Source organism: Bufo bufo, chromosome 8 (assembly GCF_905171765.1).
Source record: "Bufo bufo chromosome 8, aBufBuf1.1, whole genome shotgun sequence".
In the NCBI taxonomy this organism is placed as follows: domain Eukaryota; kingdom Metazoa; phylum Chordata; class Amphibia; order Anura; family Bufonidae; genus Bufo; species Bufo bufo.
Genome location: NC_053396.1, coordinates 70,162,306 through 70,174,230, shown reverse-complemented (window position 1 = coordinate 70,174,230; position 11,925 = coordinate 70,162,306). Strand labels below are relative to the sequence as shown.

Genomic DNA, 11,925 nt, shown 5'->3' with positions numbered 1-11,925 from the left:
CATTTTAAGTCCGACTTCAGACTTGAGTGGATTTCTATCACAGGAAAGTATAGGGTATCCAGCATCATTGTTGGATATGCGAAATCTGATGCACCCAGTTTCCCCTGTTATATCATCTACGCCAAATCCACCTCGACCTAATCTATCCTATCGTACGCCCAGGTACCTTAACCCTGGAGCTGCTCCTCTCAGAGGTCCAAATTACATCCCTGATGAGCCTGTGTATCGCCCTTGGTCCCCTAGTGAGATGCTGGCCATGATGAGTAGAATCCCCAATCCAGAGGACTTACCCATGCCGTTCTGTAGAGAGTTAGCGAAGATACGGAAAGCTTTCTCATGTTGCTGGAGGGATTTGGAAGATTTAGTCCAGTGTAAAGCTGGTGACTCCTTCTCTCAGATTATAGCCTCTGCAGTGGGATCTTATGAGGGAGATGATACTACTTTGTTGTCTGGTGAGCGATACATAGTAAGACTCACGGAATGGGGGAGAAAGCGATTAGGTGATCAGTCTGTTACGTTGTCGGATATGCATCAGGATAAAACGGATAGTGTGGAGAAATTTTACACTAGACTCCAGCAAAGATGAGTGGATTTGGGCTTTGAGTACACCTCAGACATGCATGAGAGAATTTTGAGTGCTGCTTTTGTGGATGGTCTTAGGGAAAGCATTCGCAAGGGTCTGGTATCAGCTAGGCCTGAATGGAGAACTATACAGCCCTCCATTTTATTACAAGTAGCAAAGGGGGTAGAATCAGAATTGAACAAAAGACTGAAGGCGGGTGTGGCCGCATACCAGCATTTTCCCCAAAAAGGGGGAAGGAACGCAAAGTATCGCTTAAGATGTTTTAACTGTGGCAAGGTGGGGCACTTTATGCGGAATTCCCAAACTCCTAACCCATGCGAGGAGGAAGAGGAGGAGAGAGCTCAGCCCCCTCAAATGCGACGCCCATAGGGAGTTGGCAATCCAGAGTCAAATGCTGTGCCCCTACTAAAAATTCAAACCTTAGGGCCTGCCCCAGTTGTCTCCTTGGCAATCAATGGGGGGGAGCCCATCCCCTTTTTGATTGACACTGGAGCAGCCAAAACTGTTATTCGCAGCAAACACGTAAAAAGATCCCTCATGTCTAAGGATAGTATTCCATGTGTAGGAGTAGATGGTAATGAGGTTCCTACTCCTCTCACAAAGCCAATACAAATTGCATTTGCCCCAAACCAACAAATGCTAAGCCGCCTCTTAGTCAGTGACACCGCCCCTGTTAATTTGCTAGGAGCAGATGTGTTGCAGAGAATATATGCGCAGATAACATATCTTCCTGATTGTACTGTGAAGTTACAAGGCAAACTAGGAGAAGAGGATATATGTCTCTTAGCAGCCTGTGATTATAATCCATTTCACATGTACGTGTCTACACTCTCTGAAGAGGGCGTGTCCCTTCTGCTGCAACAATTACCTGCACATCTGTGGGCCTCCGGACCTACAGATGTTGGCCATTTATCTGTCCCTCCAATGATGATAGAACGTAAACCTGGTGCTCCTTTACCTCGGAAGGCACAATATCCCCTCAGTATACAACAAACGGATGCCATCACCAAAATAGTACATGATTTTGTCAGTAATGGGGTACTAATTGAAACCACCTCTCCATGTAACACTCCCTTGTACCCCATTAAGAAAAGGGGAGTAAAAGGTCAGCCAGTGCAGTATAGAATGGTACATGATCTTAGGGCTGTTAATGAGGCTACAGTTTTTAATACCCCTGTGGTACCAAACCCACATACGTTGTTGGCACAGATTCCCCACAGTGCTACCCATTTCACTGTGGTGGATCTTGCAAATGCATTTTTCTCAGTTCCATTACATCCAGATTGCAGATATCTTTTTGCTTTCACACATGACAGGAAGCAATACACTTGGACGGTCTTAGCACAAGGTGCCTATAATTCCCCCAGTATGTACAGTACTGCCTTAGCCCAGGTTTTAGCGGATTGGCCCATTCCATCTGATGGAGTTGTCTTACTCCAATATATAGATGACTTACTTCTTTGCTGCCCGGGAGAGGAGGTGTGTAAACAAACTTCGTTGTCTCTTCTCACCTTCCTGGCTGCAAATGGCTGTAAAGCTTCCCGCAAGAAGCTTCAATTCTGTTGTACCACTGTCACCTTTCTAGGGCACTGTATATCTGCTGGGATTAGACATCTCACCCCAGACCGTATAACTGCAGTTGAACAAATTCCTCTGCCGACTACAGTGGGGGCTCTGAGAATTTATTTGGGTCTAGTCTCATACTGTAGACCTTGGATCAGAAATGCCTCTGCTCTTCTGCAACCCTTGTATGATTGTCTCACCTCTCTTCCTTTTTCATTGACCGATAAGGCCGTGGAGAACTTCCATACATTAAAACTAGTCGTCAGTTCCACACCAGTATTGGGTCTACCGGACTACAATAAAGATTTCAGACTTTATTGCACTGAATGTCTTGGCCACGCTTCAGCTGTTCTCACACAAGCTAGGGCTGGCCAACAGCGTCCAGTGGCGTATTACTCTGCCAGACTCGATCCAGTGGCTAGAGGAGCGCCATCTTGTGTCCGTGCTGTAGTGGCTGTACAACTCATGCTTGACAAAAGCTCTGAGATTGTGCTCAATTATCCAATCACTGTTTTTGTCCCTCATGACATCTCAGCCATTCTCACACAAGTACAGCCTAAACACCTGTCCACTGCCAGACACCTTAGACTAGAATGTGCACTACTTATGCCACCAAATGTCACCATTAAAAGGTGCACAACTTTGAATCCAGCTACTCTGCTGCCTCTGGAGGGGGGAGGGAGTAGTAGTATGAGTCATCTAGCCGAATATCTTCCTGACCTGGAAGATAAACACGACTGTCTCCAATTAATGTCCCAAGAGACAGCAGGGTTTGATCACGTGGTAGATACTCCCTTAGAAAACCCAGATTTAGAGCTCTTTGTGGATGGATCGCGGTATGGTGTCCAGGGGAAGTTTTATACTGGGTATGCAGTTGTCACTCAGCACGATACGATCAAAGCGGAATCACTGCCCTCTCACATGTCTGCACAGGAAGCTGAACTTAAGGCTTTGGAAGAGGCCTGCAGGTATGCGGAGGGAAAAATTGCAAACATCTATACAGATTCCAGGTATGCTTTTGGGATCACCCATGATTATGGTCCAATTTGGAAGGCTAGAGACTTCCTTACAGCAAATGGCAAGCCAATTAAAAATGGCAAAGGGGTGAAAGCCTTAATGGACGCTCTGCTGTTGCCAACAAGGGTGGCCATTATGAAAATTAAAGGCCATTCGTCAGGAAAAACTCTTGAAGCTCGAGGAAATCATCTAGAGGAGTTCCTGATGAATTCAAGGCTAGAAACCAGATAGCTGCTGGTTTCGAATGAATACTTCCAATAATTGGCGTAAATAAAAATGTAGGATGGATTAACTATTTGTATTATAATCAACAGAGATTCGTAAATTTTACCCCAGATGCAGTAAAAGGAATATCGGAACAACTGAGCTCTTCATCGGTGATGGCGTTACAGAATCGACTGGCCCTCGACATGATCCTAGCGGAAAAAGGAGGCGTCTGCAAGATGATCGGAAGTTCCTGCTGCACCTTCATTCCGAACAACACTGCCCCTGACGGAAGCATCACAAAGGCTTTGAATGGACTGACTTCTTTATCGAATGAACTAGAGAAAAACTCTGGAATCAACAACCCCATTACTTCATGGCTAGAACAGTGGTTTGGGAACTGGTCTAATGTGTTAGCCAATATGTTAATGACACTGGTGGTAGTACTTGTGGTATTGGCATTAATAGGGTGTTGTGTGATTCCTTGTTTTAGAAAAATTGTTTTTAAAATGTTCAACTCAACCACACCTGCAACAACCATGTACATGCATTGTGAAACTGACAGACCTAAAGATTATTTGGAGAACCTCTTTGAGGAACGCGATTCCGTCCTAAAACAAATGAAATCTTGTTGATAGTTGTGGAATAAATAGAACCAGATGAAGGCAAACCCGAAAGGGAGTTGGGGGGACCTGGTGAAGCAATAAGGAAAGTCCAGCTCTTCGCCGTTTAGGGCGTTGGGAGAGTACCTCACATTGCTTATTCATCTTGTATCTATTTACCGCAAAAAGGAGGGATTTGTGAGAGTCAAGATTTTACCTTCTCCTGTAGTACACATTTGTCTCCACTAGATGTCAAAAACTCAATTAGGAGCCTCATGTACATTCTCTTTGTTCTAAGATCAATTAGTGAAAGAAAGGAGGAGTTAAGTTGCTAGTTTCAAATGTGCCAATCAACTCAGGAATAAAGTTAGTAAACTACTCCCTTTTTGTCACAGAGCCAATAAACTTTCATCTAGGACCACCCTTTTGTCTACCTCATGTTGCCTATATAAGTGTATGTAACTGGAATAAAGAGAGATATTTTCCATGATACCAGCCTGCATTGGTCTCATTAGGGAAAGCTGTATGAGCTCATACTTATAATTCTAACTGATTTGGAGCCACACAAAAGAAGAAGTTGTGTCGTAGAATTTGTGACGACAGTACTAACGGGAGCAGACAGCTCTGACCTCCACCAGGATGCACTCTCTCAATTCTGGAAGATGGCACAGACGGTCCACTTGGACTGTGGGATTACTGACGATCCTAATGACTCTGCCGGAGGATAACAAAGCTGAAGTTGCTATAACTCAGAAAGGTGGAATCACTACCTTCTGGTACAATTCCTCCAGTACTCACGTTGCAACTTACTCCTTCTGTTTATGCAGCATAATGAAGTGCAGTCCTTCCACGAGATGCGGCAACCACTATAAGAATGGACATACCCTCAGAAACAAACAAACCCCCTCAAACCCCGTATCTTAACTTTTAACAATATGAGAGCAATATCTGACCCAACATATGAGGAGGCTCTTGCAGAAGAAACTGGGTTCTCTGATGCCAACCTATGGTTAGAATGGATAAAGTACCGTGCTGCTTCAGTAAATAAAAGTAATTGTTATATATGTGGGACAGGAAGCCTCACCTAGGTACTGTGCCCTTAATATTGCCCTCTAGTGTTGAGGAATGTTTTTTGCAATTATTCTCAAATTCATCTAGTAACCAGTCTGCATGTGAAGAATGGAAGCAAAAATACCCACTCCTCATAAAAACTCCCACCCTGGTGCAGGTATACATATCTATCCTGGTAACTATACCTGCCACAGAGGGGGAGATCAAGGAAGATCCCTGGGTAAGTTTACTGAAAGATACTGTGCAACTTACAGTGAAACAGATACCTCCCTCACACAGAATCAAGTATACTCGATTGGAGATGTATAGTGGATCTGTGGGGATGGAAAGATAAGATTAGACTAGAGGGTTCCTGGAAAGGAGAATGCACCCTTGCTAAAGCCATCATGAACATACACATCTTCACTGAAAATGAAAAAGACTCCAACACACATATACGCCAACCGTCGCGCCCTCCAAAAAGGTAGCTTCAACCCACACGTGTATATTGATGGAATCGGGGTCTCAAGAGGGGTCCCTGATGAATTCAAGGCCAGAGGTCAGGTGGCAGCAGGATTTGAATCCATAATTCCCCACATAACAATCAACAAAAATACTGGATCAAGTATATTTACTATAATCAACAAAGGTTTGTAAACCATTACCAGGGATGCGTTACAGGGTGTAGCAGAAGAGTTACAGGCAGATTCCATTATGACATTTCAAAACCGCATGGTACTTGATATGATACTTGCAGAAAGAGGTGGTGTCTGTAAGGTATTGACGGACCCCTCATCCTGCTGCACGTTCATACCCAACAACACCGGCCCTAATGGTAAGGTCACACTGGCAATAAAGAAACTCGAGGATTTATCAATCGAGCTCAAAAGAAACTCAGGTATCAATAACCCTTGGGATCAGTATTTTGGGCTGGTTCACTACCTGGAAACAGGCACTTGTACAGTTAGGAATCATTATCCTGATAATTATTATAGTAATAGCAATAGTTGCAACATGTATCATACCATGTGTACGGAAACTGATAATGAAAGGAGTATCAAATATGTCATTTTATGAGACTCTGCTGCCTAATCCTGAAGACAACTCACATGAAGGATATAGAAAATATCTGGCGGTATACAGGGAAAAGGGCAAGGGTAAGAACCATATTATCTAAGAAATTTGGTTCTAAAGAGGGGATTGAAGGCAAATGTGACTCCATGTTGTCTTCTCTATGATGTACAGAATTGTTATAATATCTCACCTACGCACTTCCCATCCCCCCCGCTGTGAGTTAGATTCACTTATCTGTCTCAGGACAGATTCTGGGGATCTCCCAGAATTAGAACAAATGTTCTAATTCACTCAGGGTCATTCGGCACAACAACGTACGTTCTTATATGTGACATATTACATACCCATAAAAGGGATGTTCCAATTGTATCTGTATGGGCATATCTGTATTGTTCTTTAAAGGCCCAGCTTCACCAAAAACCTGGGCTGGCCGTGGGGAACATACATAAATACTGCAAGCAATTTACAAAATCGAAATCCATAATTAAGTAATAAAGTTTAAATGCATCAAAGTATAACAACATTCAAAACATAATTGATCTGTGGCCATGATCATAGCAGAGTTGATTGTGAAAGCCATCGAATAAAGTGCATAGCGTGATAAAAACAGTAGTAGTATTGATGTGATTACATAATTGTCAATAAATATATATAAAAAAAAGTGCACAGTGGATATCAATATATCAATATTAAAAACATTCGGATCAGTCACGTTCAGTTGTGGAGACATGGTGGAATCTGCTTGGCGACCGGAAGAGAGGTCTGCGCATGCGCCGCTACACGTGCTCTCGCAAGACACGGGACAATGTATGAAGATGTGGGAACCACAACAAAGATTGCCGCTGACTATCTTTCGTACAGGGCGCATGCTCATGCCCATACAGGCCGGCAAGTTCCTCATACAAAATTGCAAAAACACACTGAATGTATTCAAAGCTCCACAGTTCAAGCAGACAAAAGCTGATCCGTAAACGGAAGATTAATGGGCGACCACCAGTTTCCGTGCCGGAATGTCTGTGCCGGGGGGGTGTCACGGAGTGTCAGACCGTATGCACCTCCCCTGCCAGACCTATTAACATATCTGCTCCATGTCATTATCCCAGGGTTGCAAAGGGAGCATCCAAGTGAAACTTGGAACAATCTCCCAGCAACAATAGGGGTGGGGCATCAGGGTGTCACAATGATGTGACCCCGGATCCCTCCCAAAACAAGGGAAAGGCACGGATAGACTGAATCAGAGCAGTACATAGTATACTTATTTAAATTATGAACAGACCAACCCGTCACGAGTCCGTGTCACCCAGGCCCCACAAGGTTGTCCGTGATCATGGTTCTAATAAAAGTGGTATCCCAACCAAACAATTATATACTGCATTCTACTGTAATAATGGATCGCCTGCATGGTCCCTCCAGTCTTCACCAAACGTGACCATTCCTAACAATAGAATCAATAATTGCTGTCCTACAAAAAAGAAACACAATTAGACATATAGCACATGTTGTTTTCCACACGAAAAGGCACAAGTAAAAACACATGCATAAATGATGGAGATGACTAAATGACCCTGAATTCTACATTTAGACCCTGTGGCTTCAGAGTTTCTAGCGTATAAATCCAAAAAAGTTATCTTCTCTTCAATAATTTGGTCCTGTCACCACCTCGTCTTAGAGAAGGTATCTGTTCCAAAATTCTAAACCGTAAATCCCTTTCTGAATGTTTGGCCTCGGTGAAGTGTTTTGATACTGGAAGATCCATTTTTTGCTTCCTAATGGAATATCTATGTTGGTTAAGTTGAGTTTTTAAGTCCCAGGTGGTTTTACCTATATATATGAGGTGGCAAGGACAGGTCAATAGATAAATAACATGGGACGAATCACATGTTAAATATTGTCTGATTTTGATCATTTTGCCCGAAACAGGGTGAACAAACGAGTCACCCCGTAGCATGAGGGTACAATTAACGCAGTTATAACATGGGAAACAACCATTCCGGGTAGATCCAAAGTATGTCTCACAAGTTCCCTTAGATAAACCTATATCAGATTTGAGAAGTCTGTCACCCAAATTACGATTTCTCCGATATGAACTTAGAAGCAGGGATTTAAATGTTTTTTTTTTTAAATGGCTGAAATATTGCCACTATTAGTACTGAACTCTGACACAAAAGGAATTCGGGCCTTTGAATGTATGGTGTCACCTAGCCCCTTTCTAATGGCATCATTAGTGAGAGGCTTAATTTTAACTAAGTGTTCTTGAATCAGCTTTTTTGGGTATGCCCCAGGGGTCGAGTCGAGGGGGAACGCATGGGACCGGCGTTCCTGCACTTTTTTCATGGCAGGAACGCCGTTCCCTTTCAGCATGGTCTGTGTGCGGCGGGGCAGGCAGTGTGCAGCGGCGGCGGCAGCAGGCAGTGTGCGGCGGCAGGCAGTGTGCAGCGACGGCGGGGCAGGCACTGAGATGAGCGCTTCCATTGTGGAAGCAAAGTGCTCATGTCCATGGTGATCTGTTTCTGTTTATATCGCTGTCCTCAGGACAGCGATACAAACAGAAGGCTGCGGAGGAGCAGGGCAGGGAGGTGTGTCCCTTTCCTGTTCCTCTGATAGGCTGCCGGCACTACTAGGCTGGCAGCCTATCAGAGGCCGGCGTAGGCGGCACGAATCGCGCCGCCGGCCTGAGCCGTACAGCGCTGGAGTCAGGACACAGGCTGGAAGAGGCCTGCATCGCATCGCTCCAAAGAGGTAAGTAAGTATTATACTGGCACATGATTGGGGAATTTGGGGGGCCCTGGTATTATACTGGGCTGGCACATGATTGGGGAATTTGGGGGGGCCCTGGAATTACTGGCACAGATTCGGGGGGGGGGGGGGGTGTCTGGTATTACTGCCACATGATTGGGGGGTCTGGTATTACTGGCACATGATTGGGGGGGGGGGATCTGGTATAGTGGCACATGACTGGGGGGTCTGGTCTGGTATTACAATACTGCCACATGATTGGGTGGGTCTGGTATTACTGGCAGATTATTTGGTGGGGTCTGGACCGTCTGGTATTACTGGCACATGATTGGGGGGGGTCTGGTATTACTGGCACATGATTGGGGGGTCTGGTATTATACTGGCACATGATTGGGGAATTTGGGGGGGGTCTGGTATTACTGGCACATGATTGGGGGGGGGCTGGTATTACTGGCACATGATTGGGGGGGTCTGGTATTACTGGCACATGATTGGGGGGGTCTGGTATTACTGGCACATGATTGGGGGGGTCTGGTATTACTGGCACATGATTGGGGGTCTGGTATTACTGGCACATGATTGGGGGGTCTGGTATTACTGGCACATGATTGGGGGGTCTGGTATTACTGGCACATGATTGGGGGGCTGTTATTACTGGCACATGATTGGGGGGGCTGTTATTACTGGCTGATGAGAGGCACTGGGGGGCTGATGAGAGGCACTGGGGCTCTTATCTGAGGTCTGATTGGGGGTCATTCATATTGGGGTCTGAGCTGAGGTGTGATCTGAGGTCTTATTAACATTGGGGATCTTATTGGGGCTGTTAGCTGAGGTCTGATTAACATTGGGGGTCTGATTGGTGGTCTGACCTGAGGTGTAATGAAAAATATTTTTTTCTTATTGTGCCCACTTCCAGCCCGGAGCCCAGCTGCCCAGAGCACTGATCCGGAGCAGCTTGGAGAAAAAAGGCCTCACAGTCCCACACTCCTTCTGCTCGGCCAAGCCTGTCACCACCCCTGAGGCAAAACCAGCCAGCACCCCTGAGTCTTCAGAACTGTAAGTAAATTATATATAAGGGGAGTTTTTGTTTTGTTTTGATCACAATGTGTACATTTGGCTCAGTCCACAGCGACACAAATTACAGCATGCTAGATTTTCTGTGCTTTTTTTTTCTCCCCGCTACACGTAGCTTTCAAAAGCCCAATCACATGTATTGTATTTTAAAGGGGTTTTCCCATCTCAGACAATGGGGGCAACTGTGTACAGTTCTGGGCTCCTGTAAACAAGGCAGACATAGCAGAGCTGGAGAGGGTCCAGAGGAGGGCAACTAAAGTAATAACTAGAATGGGGCAACTACAGTACCCTGAAAGATTATCAAAATTAGGGTTATTCACTTTAGAAAATAGACGACTGAGGGGAGATCTAATTAATATGTATAAATATATCAGGGGTCAGTACAGAGATCTATCCCATCATCTATTTATCCCCAGAACTGTGACTGTGACGAGGGAACATCCTCTGCGTCTGGAGGAAAGAAGGTTTATACACAAACATAGAAAAGGATTCTTTACGGTAAGAGCAGTGAGACTATGGAACTCTCTGCCTGAGGAGGTGGTGATGGTGAGTACAATAAAGGAATTCAAGAGGGGCCTGGATGTATTTCTGGAGCGTAATAATATTACAGGCTATAGCTACTAGAGAGGGGTCGTTGATCCAGGGAGTTATTCTGATTGCCTGATTGGAGTCGGGAAGGAATTTTTTATTCCCCTAAAGTGGGGAAAATTGGCTTCTACCTCACAGTTTTTTTTTTTTTGCCTTCCTCTGGATCAACTTGCAGGATAACAGGCCGAACTGGATGGACAAATGTCTTTTTTCGGCCTTATGTACTATGTTACTATGTTACTAAGATATAGTGGTAAATACACTCACCTAAAAAATTATTAGGAACACCATACTAATACGGTGTTGGACCCCTTTTGACTTTAGAACTGCCTTAATTCTACGTGGCATTGATTCAACAAGGTGCTGATAGCATTCTTTAGAAATGTTGGCCCATATTGATAGGATAGCATCTTGCAGTTGATGGAGATTTGAGAGATGCACATCCAGGGCACGTAAAGCTCCCGTTCCACCACATCCCAAAGATGCTCTATTGGGTTGAGGTCTGGTGACTGTGGGGGCCATTTTAGTACAGTGAACTCATTGTCATGTTCAAGAAACCAATTTGAAATGATTCGAGCTTTGTGACATGGTGCATTATCCTGCTGGAAGTAGCCATCAGAGGATGGATGCATGTTCTCATTCTGTTTACGCCAAATTCGGACTCTACCATTTGAATGTCTCAACAGAAATCGAGTGTCACGGCTGAGGGTGGGGGAAACCCTCAGCCGTGTGCCGAAGGATGATGGTCGCTGCTTGACCAGGACGAACAGGATTTGGGAGCAGGTCACCTCCTAACAGCGTCCCTAACCTGACCCTAACTCCTACCTGCATGGGCCGACCTTGAAGGTAGGAGGACCCATGCGCAGGAACCTCGGATCCCTCCGCCGGTCCCTAGGCTAGGAGTCAGAGTAAGACATCCTGTTCCTTCTGGATCCGGAGGAACAGGAGTCTAACTGGCCAAGCTGCAAGCAAGGGGAAACAAATGCAACCTGTGGCAATGGCAGGTACTTGACACAAACATAGCAGAGACCTACCACAGACAACCAAGCCTGGAACCCATGTGGATGTACTGCCCACAGACAGCAGGACTCAGCACACAAACACACAACACACGGGAACCCAGGACCACAGGACCACAGGTGCAATAAAGAAACATAAAAGCATACACATCTCCCAGACACCAAAGGACATATATATTTGCTTATGACCAGAAGGTTGGCTCCATTGGCAGTTGGTAAGTAACCAGGAGGATGTCTACAGCCAGCATGGCTGAAACACCCTCACTGGCTACTGCCTACAACTGAGGCTTTATAGGGCCAAGAGGCCACACCCAACAATCAGACACACCCCGTGACTCAGACACACAGAAAGGGAGTTAACCCTTCCAATACCACAGAAGGGAAAACATAACTTAAAGGGGAAGTGTCAAAACTA

The 11,925-nt window shown here is 45.1% G+C and overlaps 1 protein-coding gene across 1 annotated transcript; it reads left to right on the top strand.

The window, feature by feature from the left end:
• Positions 1 to 2,836: 2,836 nt before the first annotated feature.
• Positions 2,837 to 3,394, top strand: LOC120978058 (ribonuclease H-like). Its single transcript, XM_040406296.1, has one exon. The coding sequence runs from the start codon at positions 2,837 to 2,839 to the stop codon at positions 3,392 to 3,394; it is 558 nt and encodes a 185-aa protein (XP_040262230.1).
• The last annotated feature ends 8,531 nt before the right edge of the window (positions 3,395 to 11,925 follow it).